This window comes from Centroberyx affinis, unplaced genomic scaffold (assembly GCF_046629955.1).
Source record: "Centroberyx affinis isolate AG114_WGS23_722 - 3 ecotype Tasmania unplaced genomic scaffold, CSIRO-AGI_Caff_v1 ptg001999l_1, whole genome shotgun sequence".
Lineage (NCBI taxonomy): Eukaryota > Metazoa > Chordata > Actinopteri > Beryciformes > Berycidae > Centroberyx > Centroberyx affinis.
The window spans coordinates 1,796-15,000 of NW_027280343.1; the positions used below are offsets into that span (position 1 = coordinate 1,796).

The window sequence follows — 13,205 nt, forward strand, 5'->3', positions numbered from 1 at the left end:
CAAAACGGTGATCTGTAGCAGGTCAGAGATCTGAATAGCTTTGATGAACATTCAAACATTTAAAAGTTGCAATTCAAATGCCATCGAATAGTGAGTGAAAGAGTCAGTGTGGGGAACATGTATTAAAGGATCATTCCAGCCACAGTGAATGCTGAGGCCATTTTCCAGCGTGCCCTCTCTCCCTTCTTAAAATTAATGTGGGTTTTTACATGCTAGTATCAAAGAATTAGTTATCATGTGACCTCTATCTGCTATTTTCTTTCATTCAACTCCAAATTTCTGAGATGGCAAACTAGGTGTAGTCACATAATCCATGGAGGAGATGTGTGTGTCTACAACATGTTGTTAGGCCTCACCTTGTAGTTCCTATGCAAATACATTTGAACATTTTTGAATTCACGCGCACATTCAGAAAGCTCTCATTGGACGATCACCCAAAATTCTCACCAAGATCTTTGCTTACACTTTTATGTTTACATCAGAAGTCCCGCCTTCTCACCGCCTCATTTCAAGCCTCTCAGTCTTTCCACCTGAAAGTAGTTCCTTTTCATGCTTTGACATGTAGATGCACAAATCAGTCAGACCTAATGTAATGATAATAAAAGGCTAGTTTCTTATCCTTTACAAGACCTGTTTTAAAATGTGGAAAATATAGGTCAAATGTAGGACATCTATGAAATCCCTCTAGCAGCAGCTTTCCACAAAACAAAAGAATGAGAGAGAGCTCTCCGGAAAATGAGCTTAACATTCACCATGGCAGGAATTACCCTCTAAGGATTTGCTATTCTTACCAGATGACATTAAGATACTTTTAGAAGAAGATACTGCTATATTTATTTAAAAAATCTATTTGCAAAAATAAGAATAAACAAACTGAATGACATATAATGAAATCAAAGTAAAGACAAAACAAACATAAACAGGGAAGGACGGAAAAAAAAGAAACACAGGAAGGAGAAAAACACGATAAATTTGACTTAAGTGTGCTTCAAACTATATGCATCACACGGCTGATTTGCCATGCACGTTTACGCCGTTAAAAGGCAGAGAGAGTGTGTGTGTGTGGGAGAGAGAGAGTGTGTCCCTGCCTGTTCTCCCTCATAAGTGGGCGTCACGCTGGCATGAGCCTTAAGAGAACTTGACTGGGTGCCATCCGGTGACACCCGCCCCTGCCTCGCCTTTGTCCGCCATTCGGGCTTTTCTCCTGCTTATTGTCATCGCTCCTCTTTTGGCTCCGTCATCCCTCTCCTCCCTCTCTTCCCTCTCCTCCCTCTCCTCCCTCCTGGCCTCTCGCCATTCTTACCTGGGAGGCCACGAGTCGCTGCACCCGCTTTTCATACTCAACGCCCATCCATCTATCCTCTCCCCTCCCCTCTCTCTCTCTCTCTCTCTCTCTCCTCTCTCTTTTCTCATACCTCCATCTGTCCCTCGCCTTTCTTTATCTCCTTTTTAAAGTCCTTTGGAGTGGGAGGGGGGTGGGGGCGGGGGGGGGGGGGAGCAGGAAAAGGCTAGCTGGCCCTTTGGGTGCCAGGCCTCAGTTCGTGCTCAGCCAAGCGGACACAGCTCTTAAATCCAGGCCCGGGCTCTGGCACAAAAGGAGGGCTCAGGCCCGGTAAGGCCCCTTCGGCTCTCTCTATCTCTTTCCACCTTTTCTCGGAAAAAAAGAAAGAGGGGCCAGTTACTCTGAACAGGCGGACAAGAGCGGGCCGAGCGGACGGGAAGCGGGGAGCGAGATGCCGATGCTAAAAGGAGCGGACGTAATTCTCTTCAAGCGGAGAAGACATTCTTTTACTCCCTCGCTCTCTGACTCTCTCTTTCCCTGAGCCAAGCAACACTCCGGCTTCTTTCTTTCTTTTTTTTTTTGATCCCTTTTCTCCTTTAAGGCGAATGAATTAACTGAATGAATTAACACCAGGGCCACCGCCGCCATCATCATCCACCACATCAGCGGCGGCAGGTTTGACAAAGCTTTTTTAACACCTTCAAGGATCGCACTGCTGACACCGAGGCAGGAAGCAGCGAAGATGTCGACAACCTTGTCAAAAAAAAAAAAAAAAAATAGGGAAGAAGAAGAAGAAAAAAAACCTCCCCAACTACAGTAGCAAGGTATCACAGTCTGTGTGCTACAGTCTTTAGCCCACAGCCCTGTCAAGTCTCTTGGCACTACTAAAGAAACCTTACTGCTGATGATGATAGGAACAGGAGGAAGAGGGAGGAGGAGAGATGGGGAGCGAGAGGAGGAGGGGGGGGGGGGTGTCTAGGAGGATGGGAGAGAGCTATTGGGGAGAAAGAGGGAGTAGAAAGAGTAGGAAGAGGGGGGGAAACGAGGTGTAGGAGGGAGGGAGGGGGAGGAAGAAGAGGAGAGGGTGAGGAGGTAGAAAGATTGTGATGGACAGAGACGCCATGTCTTAAAAAAGAGATAGGGAAGAGAGAGAGAGAGAGGGTGACGGGCGAAGCGGAGAGAAGGAGGTCTAGGAGGAGAGGATGAGGGGGAGTCGGGGAGAGGCAGCAGTGAGGATTTTAATTAGCGGTAATTGGCCACCGAGGGAACGGAAACCGAGAGAGAGAGAGAGAGAGAGAGGGAGGGATGGAGGGAGGGAGGGAAGAGAGGGAAGCATAACCGCCAGTTTTTGACAGAGTGATATCTCTCGCTTTGTACCTCTCCATCTCCTTCAGCGCTCCTTCTATCTGGGCCCTTCGGTCTCCATCTTGTCCTCCCTCCCGTCTCTCTAGTCGGCGCCTCCAACTCCTTTGCTCCCTCCCTCCCCCTACAGTATCCTTCACTCTCTCCATCTTTTCCCCCCTTTATAGACAGCAAATATACAGCATATAGCGTATGCGGAGTGATGGAGTCATATGTGCAATTATGCTCAAAAGTTTTGCACAAAGTCAGCGTTACAAAATCAGTTTAAAATGAAGATATTTGGGATTTCTTTGATAGAGATCTAAAGAAAAATGTATAAATTTATGTACAGACATGCAGTTAAAATGCAGGAAAAGTGTGCAAAAGTATACAGTTTTGGGATAAACAGTGTCACAGGCAAATATTTGTTCCACATTTTGTATCATATGTTTCTTAGGATTCATATTTAGCTTGCATCGATATGTTTAGTTTTCTCAAACATTACATGAAAAACCTCCTCTTGGCTCATTTATTGGCTCATAAATGGGTATTTTCCATTCAAAATTGTTCTAATTCAGCATTTTTTACACCAAAGCTAGCAATTATCAGACCAATAACTCAAATTTCAGAGGGTTTTTAGTGTGTAGAATGCACTTGCATTCAGAACACATAATGTACTTCCTACGGATGGCAATGGAGTCGAGTTCCTGGGGTGCGACAAAACATGCTTAAAAACAAGAGTGCAATAACTTTCAGAGTGACTGCTGTTATGCCACTATTGGTATGATATGATATGGTATTGGTACGCCACTATACCTGACGCTTAAGCTGGCAGATGTCACACACCAGTCAACGGCATTCGGCATGCCCTCTACCACCAGCCTATCCCCAACACACATATTCAAATAAGATACGCCTTGTTGACTTCCGGTGTGATTTAACGACAGGTGAAGCCGCAAGCATTTGTATTTTTTCTGCTATTTTCATGAGTCGTGTTGTGCTTTTACTGTCCTAATGCACCTGAAACGGACAAGCTAATGTTGAAGTAGCCTAGTGCTACTGACGTGTTGACAGAAGCACACTACTGTTGTGGCATGCCGACTATAGTGGTGGAGAAATGGTACCTGGCAGTGGAATAAGAGCGGCATGCCAGTGCTCACTTTCCCATCTCGGCCCTGCTGAACTGTAAGCATGACTGTACAGCTGTCTGTTGTGCTGTATGTACTTGCACTGCCCCCTTTGCACTGTATCTGTGGTCTTGTTACTGTTGTCAGTTCATTGCTACTGGAATTGAAAGCTGTCATTTACCTGTTGAACAAAGTGATTATGATTCTGACCACATGCTGTCAGCCTCTCTCTCTCTCTCTCTCTCTCTCTCTCTCTCTATCTCTAGCTCCCTGCCCCCCCTCTCCCTCCCCTCCCCTCCCCTCCCCTGTGTGTCTTGGCGCTGTATCTTATTGTGTTCGGCAGGGGAGCGAGGGCTGGCTGGGGAACAGGTTAGCAGGGTAACTGCTGTGTGTATCGGTACACAAGTGGGCTCTGGGGCGCCGGGTTGTCGGGCCAACGGACCCGTCCCACGCTCCCCTGTCTGGCAACCGCAAAACACACACACACACACACACACACACATACACATGTGCACAGAATACATACAACAACCAACCAACAACATCTTGCTAACAAGTGAGCAATGCACACATTTTCTGCACACAAACACACATGCACACACACACATGCACACACACATGTTAATCTCAAACCATTCCACTCCTAATCAAGTGCTCATTTAGCTCATGCGCTCCAAAGTGGCCAGATTGCTGATTTGACTGCCTTTAAGTTTTGGTTAATATGTGAATTTAGGCAGCGCATGCTTGAAATTTTCCAGCTGTCATTTGTCAACATCCCTAAATTGCGTGCGACTCTCGCTAAACAACAACGCTGCTGTGCCATGCGCTCAGGGTGTTGCTAGGTTACAGTGCTGGGATGCTGCTGGCTAAGTGGCTGAGGGATCATCGGCGGACACTTTGCATGGAGGGCTGACAGCAGGTCCTCTGGACCATTTGGCACCTAGCGAGTCAGACGCTCTTGAAATCCCACATCTGGTGGCAAGCCCATACAAATCAAGATCAAAGTGCTGGCTTGGAGATTGGACCGCTCTCTCTCCCTCACACCATTCTGCCTCTCCCTTGTCGCATTCATTTCCATTTCTCTGCCTTTCCTACTGCATCATTCCGCTTTAAAACAGTCCTCTAGCCGCTTTGTCATTCCTCCTTTGCTTTCGCTCCTGTCATTTCTGTCTCGCCTTTCTCTCGCTCCCTCCCGCTGAGAGGTAATCAAGCCCTGTTGTGAGTGTTTAAGTATCGGAGCAGACGCATGTTGAATTATTCTCAGGACATAATATTTTGTCTGGGAGGAGAGTACCTGTTTTCATGCCACATGCTGGGCAGTGGCTACACACGCATGAATGCAGGGTGCACACACACACACACACACACACACACACCCACACACACACATATGCACATACACACACACACACACACACACACACAGTCAGTCAGTGAGTCAGTAAGAAAGACAGACAGTCAGTTACCCAGATCTCATGCTGACAGACAGTTACAGGTAAGGCAGTGATAGGAGCTGACAGGGAACCCATACACACACACATACACACACACACACACACACACACACATATGCACATACATACATATCTATATACAGTGCCATATGTGTTTATACAGTAGTTAGTGGAGAAATACACATTTGCACAAATTCACGCATACAAATAAACACACATCAGGAGACACACAGTGACAAGCGACACAACGCACACACACACGCACACGCACACGCACACGCACACACACACACACACACACACACACGTCACGGCTAACATCCTCAAAGTTAAACAAGTGAACCAACAAAGCAGAACAGACAATGTAAGAACAACTCATCTCCTCCTAATTCCCTCCTGTCTTCAGCTCCCTCACATCCCTCCCTCCCTCCCTCTCCCACCCCCTCTTGTTTTATTTCTTTCTTTCTTTTTTTTTTACTTTCCCACTCCCTCCTTATCTATCTCTCCCTCTCTACTCGGGCTCTCCGTCGTGCCTCGAGCCTGCCTTTATCATCGTCTCTCGCTTTCTTTCTCTCTCCCACTGTGAACTTAAACTCTCAGTGGCACCATAAGCTGATATCACACAGTCTCAGTGTTCTTTAATCTCTCTCGCACACGCAGACACACACATACAGACACACACACACACACACACACAAGTGTACACACACGCACCTGGGTGGTCATTATAATGTACAGCGCTCGGCTAGTGCATTATTGCGGTATCTATTAGTGTCACGCTGCGTGCATGCCAACACAGTGTCGGGCAGTATCATGATTACTGCTTGAAGGAGATCAGAGCCAAAGAGGAGGGAGGGAGAGAGAGACAGAGAGAGAGAGAGGGAAGAGAGAGAGGTAGAAAATGTGAGTGCATATGGCTTGAGAAATCATTAAATGTTGCACCGTATGCTAAACTGCACAAGACGAGTCATATTGTTTGTATAACTGATTCAAAGACCTTTACGACGGAGCTCTCAAGGTCTCGTCCAATCACATTCAAGGTCTTATAATAAAAGCATTTGTGAACGCTTTCATTTAGGACAAACACAGGGCTTTGTTGACAATGACAAATTGAGACAGTCAGATTATTTTTAAAGTGGTAATCCTCGAGATCCTTGTGCTGTTGTTTTTTTTAAATTTTTTATTATTTCGTCTCCGTCTCTTTTGCTCAGCGCTCCCCGCTGTGGTGTTTCTGCACTGCTCTTCCCACAGATCACATGTCAATCAAACAGTGTGTCCAGTACTCTGACATTAAATCTAAACCCTGGTCATGACCTTTGACCTTTGCGTTGTTTGTGTAGGGCATAGTAGAAAGACCAAGGTAAATGAAAAATAAATGGCTGCTTTGATGCAGCGCAGGTCAGAACAATGCCACGGCACTGATGTTCTCCACAGAGTTAGTCACATGTTGCAGGAGATGCAGGCAGAGCTGATTTTTTTTTCCCTGATGTGAAACACCTCAGAAAAGCTTTTCCTGCCATGTTGAATCTTCAGTTTCGTCACGTTATGCACGCTGCAACGAACCACCAGTTAATAATTGAGTGCCATTTACTTTGCTATAAATGGAAAGGAGGGAGTGACATTATTATGGATACCAAGATGAGATGGTGGCGGTGAGTTCAAATCCGGCTGAAAAGAAAAAAAACGTGGGTTGCACTGAAGGGAGATATGATTCACACACACACACACACACACACACACACACACACACACACACACACACACACACACACACACACAAGGTACTCACACTTTGCAGGGAGGCCGTAGCCGCAGGTGATCTTAGCCTGTCCGGTCTCACAGCCATGGAGGGACGCACACTCCTTCTTCAGCTTGGGACCTGCAGCGCGGTGGATAGCTCCGTCCACTGGAGAGGAGAGGAGAGGAAAATCAAACAATTGGCCTATTTACTACTCCAGTAAGGACCGTCTTCTGCGGCTTTTGGCCAACACTAACTTTTCACTCAAGATGCTGCTTTTTTGCTATTAATATATCGAAGCAACTGTCTGTCTATCTGCCTGTCTGTCACTTTAATGGATTTTAGGGCTACCGCCTTAGTTGATTAGTTGATTTAATCTGTTATTAAGGACTCAACTGACTTTGACTTTTTGGTCAATTAGGCTTTATTAATTACATTTTCATAAATTTCCATAATATTCAGAAATGTCTATCTGTCTTTCAACACCACATCTAAAGAGTGTGACTGCGTTCATTTCCAGGAGGGCAATGATGTGGGGAAAGCAATTTTACAGACATGCCAATTACAGCTGCAGTCAGAATCTTTGCACCCCTTGTGGTTAGACAAATTTCCTACAAAAAACAGGGTAATATTTATAAACATTTTGGTCTCAACAGCTTTATTATTATAGATCTCAACATTATAGATCAAATACATTCTCACTTTAATTCAGCAACATGCTTTGAACCATGAAAAAACTGACAATAATATAGGCATATTATAGGCATCCCACCAAGCAGCAGATTCTGAGCCACAGTATGCAAGCGCAATCCACCAGGAGGAGCTCACTGAAATATGCATTATAATTATTATTATATGCAATATGCAGCATGTCTAACATGAAGAAAAGTGATGTTGTAGTGTCAGTCAGTAAAGAAACAAGCAGATATAGTTATTTTTTTTAGTTAATTTAAAACTTGCTTGCTCTCTTATACAATGGATCAAGCTCATAATTCATCATGAAGTGATTCCCCACATGGGAATAATGTTAAGTTTCAACTAACATTAAGATAGTTAACATCCAAGCAGCGGAGAAACAGAAGCTTTGTGTAGAGCAGCGTCACAGGCAGCCAATCAGGAGCCTGACTGATACAGAGGCATTGTTTTTGCTTTGATTTGATTGGCTTACAGTCAGAGAGAGTGTATCACCGGGGACAAGATTAGAGAAGAAGCAAAGCCCAAAGACTGTATATAACCGAGGCATTCAAAGGTTATCATCTCAAAAAAGTGTTTATTCATTTATCCATCAAAAACAAATTCGACCAGTGTTTGGCGCTTGGCGTGTCATTATTTCTGACCCTGCTATAGGAGAGGAAGAATACTGCGGTGAAACGTAGCAGCTTGGTGTGAGACGTTCATAATTAAACTTTGTCACAGTACTGTGTGACTTATTAGCACTTAGTGAAAATGCATAGTATTCTAACACCCATCCATATGTCACAGCTCTGTGTGTTGGCCTATGGGTCTCATCTCTCTCTCTCTCTCTCTCTCTCTCTCTCTCTCTTTGTGACTGCATACAGCCCAGCTGCTACAGTGTGTTTTGCCGAACTGAGTGGCTCCAGGTGGGGGTCTGGTGTTATCTGAATGTTATTGTGTTAAGTCGGAGGAGCCCACGCTGTGCTGAGCTGTGGCGTGCCGTGCCATGCTGTGCCGTGTTGAACTGGGCCTTGTAGTGCTGTGAGCCGAGCAGAACTGTGAGGGTGTGAAAGGCGAGCCATGAACACTGGCTACCTCCTTAGGGTACAGAGCAAGAAGCTCAGATACCGTGCTCACGCTGTGTGTGTGTGTCGTGCTGAGGTGTGTGCACGATTGTGAGCGCAACAGTGTGTCCGTGCGTATATATGTGTGCGAGCTTCTGCATGCGTGTACCTGTGCACATATATGTTTATGTGCGCATCTGTGTGTATGTGTGTGTGTCTGTGAACAGTCCTTGAGGTGACACGCGCACACACACATACACACACACAGTGCACACCGTCTCTGAAACAGCCCAACTCTGAAATAGAGAACAAGTGTGATAACAAGACAGAGATGGAAGGGAGAAGGAGGGAGGAGGGGAGGGGAATAAGGGAGAGAGCAGCAGATGTAAAAATAGTCTGGAGAGAGATAAGGAAACAGGCAAGAAAAACAGAATCAAAGAAGAAAAAGAAATGGAAATTGAACTGAAATTTAAACCGCACATACGTTTTCCTTTTCTTTGGTTCTTCATGTTTGACAGGTACGTCAAGTGTGTGTGTGTGTGTGTGTGTGTGTGTGTGTGTGTGTGTGTGTGTGTGTGTGTGTGTAATGTCGTAAAGTGGCTTGTGTCACAGCTCTTTGGGAGTGGACAGCATAGTCTTGAGCTATTGAGGTGATGTTTAATCTGACTAGCACTCTGCTAGATCGAACCACACACACACACACACACACACACACACACACACGCATCTGTACGCACTCAAACACACACACACACACAGAAGCCTGAACAAGTACCCACACATGCAACCACACACACACGCACACATGCATGCATTCATGTGCAGCTATACGATTTCAACACCTCGGCTTGAGCTAAGCGTCCTGCATAGCAATGCTGATGGGAGATCAGTTCATTTTGGAGTTACAATGACATGTGACCATACAGGACATGTAACCACTGATCCCTGAGCAGTGCCTTAAACCTTAGAAGCCTTATGCCTGCTTCATGCTTTCTGTGCAGCCTGATGTGTGTGAGATCCGTGTGAACTTAAACGTGCCGCCTGCTTATCTTGGTATTTATGCTTTTTTGTGATCGTGCACCTTTAACTTTGATTTCAGGTGGTGCACACCTAACACACGGCCAAATAAGGTCATTTTGATCGCACACACACTGCCACATCTGCTTCCACATTCATCGCATTCAGCTTAAGAAGCCTTTGATGCTTTATGTTGAAGTTAGATTGCTTCTTGTCGAGTGGGGATGAGAAGAGCGGCGACAGAGAATAAAGAATAAAGAGCGTCTCATCTTTGTCTCACACACACACACACACACACACACACGCAGGCACACACCCACAGACGTGCACAGAGTCGGTCGAACACCCGCTCTGGACGCCCCTCTGAAACTGGCGAGTGGGCTCCCGAAATATCCATAAGCCTATTCAATCTAGTCACGTCTCCCTCTCTCTCTCTCTGTGACTTCCACCATTCTAATACGCCTGGGAACATCTGGAGGGCCGTCCCCTTCCCCATTCACTGAAGACGGCCCCTGTTAGCTTCCTTTCAGATTGCCATAGCTGTGGTAACTCCTGACTCTGTGGGAGCCGGTGTAATAGCCCAGCGTGAGCGCCGCACGCCGCCGAGTGGATTCAGACACTATTCTGTCGCTGCAATTGTCAACGTGGTCAGAAATGTGGAGGGGGAATTCATGAGCGGAGAGGAGTGCAAATGAAAGATGCGCGTGAAGGAAAGCCGCGCCGCTGCCTCTTCTTCAGCAGCAGGGTTTGGGGAACGGGCTGATGCTGAGAGCACCGATATGATCCATTACTTTTACAGAATTATATAAACTGAGTCCATCTGTTTCTGTTGCTATTGGGCAAAATGACTGAGGTATAATACAATTTTCTCCATTAGCGAGAACAAACATTTTGACATTTATAAAAAAAGAAAGGCAGAAAATAAAGCTGCTTCGCTTTGATTTCTGACTTGTTACACATGGCTCATGGATTTTTGTATTAGGATACTTGTACTGATACCCTATTTTAGCCCAGTATCATCCAAATATCCCATACCTGTATCTGTATTAGTGTATCTCTAGTTTAGAGACAGGGGAGACAGGGGAGACTTAACCAAATTAGCATTACTGCTGTGTCAAAGGATCCTTGTTTTTCATACTCCACTGACTCTGTTGCATGCAAATGGAATATCCGAACTGCTCAACAATCAGCCGTAATTGGCTACACCTAACGCCACCAACAGACATCAACAGATTATACTGAATTAATCATGAATTTAATTCATATTGGTAGACACCAAAAAATCCATTAGGAAATATCAAACTCATCTCCATATTAAGAAAACAAACCGGCGTTTATCATTTAGTCTACGTTACCCTAGAAAATATCACATTGAATATCTAGAAAATTCTCTACTGCTGAAACGAGAGATGGGAGACAGAGAGATGAGAGAATGAGGAAAGAGAGAGAGAGAGAGAGAAAGCTGAGGACAGAATGATAGACAAAGAGAGAGAGACATGGAGAGACAGACAGGGGGTTGAAGAGCACAATTGGACAAAGGGAAATGGGTTTGGAAGGGGATCAAGTATATATATAAAAAAAAAAAAAAAAGGGTGTGTAGGTGAAGAGTAGGGAGGAGAGAGAGGGAGGGAGGGTCGGGAAAAACAAAAGGGGACGAGATGAATGTTAAACGGGGAGGTTCAGGGGAAGAGAATGGATGAAAAGGACGCGAGGGAAGAGCAAAATATAAAGGAGTAAAAGAGTGTTTTTGGCCTGACCGGACCGCCGAGCGGCCAGCTGACCAGGCGGCTGACCAGTTTAGCTGCTATCTCATCGCTCTCACCGGCTTCTGTGTTGACTAACACCGGGGAGGGGAGGGAGGGATGGCAGGCGGAGAAGTAGGGGGACTGGGAAGTGATAATTGGCGATGTGCTTACCTGGCGAGGAGCCTGCCACCCCCAGCAGGGCACGCGCACACACACACACACACACACACACACACACACCTGCCTGCAATGTTATATGCCAAGACAAGCTTTACTTCCCACCAGCCCCCACCCGCCTCTACAAACACACCCACACACACACACGCACGAATGAACGCAAGCACACCCGCACGCACACGAGCGGCTAGATTGACATTAGAGTAAAACCAATCCCGAGGTCTCTCCTATGGAATACTAATACGGCTGCCCTTGCCAGCTGACCTCTTATAGGCCAAACAGGCTGTCCGTCAAACTAATGGGGCGGAACGCTGGCATATTGCTTTCCCACAATCCCTCAGCAGAGCCAGGACACTCATTTACTTCAGTCAGCTTGTTGCCAAGGCAACATTTAGGATGGGTCTGGGCGGTGGATGCACGCACGCACGCACACACACACACACACACACACACACACACACACACACACACTGTTTCTCACCACACTGTTTCTCACACAGTTGTACATATGCACTTGCATACACGCAAACAGAAATATGCTAAATACTACTATATTCAACTTACCCACACACACACACATACACAGGGTTGTTTGGTAGCAGCAGAGATGCAGGTGTATGCATGTGTGCGGCTGAAACCCTGACAGTGCTGTCTGCATGTGGAAGGTACACTAAGTGCTCTTTGTCTCTCCTCTCATCTGTGCTCTCCAAAACCAATCTTCTACTCTCACCCTTCATTCACAATACATGCTCCCTTGTTCATTTGCTCTGAAAAGCGGGCAGACAGCCTATCCTCCGCCAGCATTTTTCCCTTCATCCAGACAGGGGGAAAGCACAGAGGGCTGCAGACGCACGCAGGGACCGCAACCCAGAAACTTCCAACACCGGGTATCAAAACCCGTCTCCACCCCACGGAGGATGGATTATAGATGTCGGCGTGCTCAAAATCCAGCCTCAGCTCGCAGGGTCTGCTCGGAATGAAATATGGATGAAATATTAATTGGGATCGTGCTCATCTATTGTGCAGCGGGGTCCGGATGTCTTAAAACACCTAAACCAATCATGTGCGAGCGCTGTCCTCGTGGCTGGTTCACATCCTGTGCACTCGCAGAGCAGGCTCGCTGATGGCAGCCGTCTGTCCCTGTTTGTGTGTGTGTGTGTGTGTGACTGTGTGTGCGTTTGTGTGTGATCAGTGGGGTTATTATCATGCAAGGGCCGCACATCATCGTGGCAAGTGGGGGGGTTTGGGTATAGCCGATTCCTCTTTCTGCACGTTTGACTATGCAGATGAGATGCTGTGATAGCACTTAATGGGAAACTTTGGGATTCTTATGTGGAGCTGAAATCAATGTCAGTGTCTGGCCTGGCCTGGCCTGGCTCGGGGGAATAATGATCTCTGCTTCTGCTCCGGAGGTGGCCGACAGTCAACTGCACCGGCTTTCTGTCCGAAACCCGATTCCACTCTACGTCAAGACCAGACCGCCCCCGGTGGTCCACGTAGGTTCAAGAGCCAGCGCACGAGAATTAACGTGCAACACTGCAGTTTTCAATCTCGAAGATCATTTATTGTGTCATGAGACGCGGCT

The 13,205-nt window shown here is 46.3% G+C and overlaps 1 protein-coding gene across 1 annotated transcript in view; it reads right to left on the reverse strand.

Moving 5' to 3' along the window:
- Positions 1-6,993: 6,993 nt before the first annotated feature.
- LOC139653917 (ADP-ribose glycohydrolase MACROD1-like) overlaps positions 6,994-13,205 on the reverse strand; it is a gene marked incomplete at its 3' end in the record, with an annotated part of 64,556 nt that continues 58,344 nt past the window's right edge. Inside the window, exon 5 of the mRNA XM_071530929.1 lies at positions 6,994-7,110. Within this exon, the coding sequence (XP_071387030.1) occupies positions 6,994-7,110 (117 nt within the window). The remainder of the gene's footprint in view (positions 7,111-13,205) is intronic.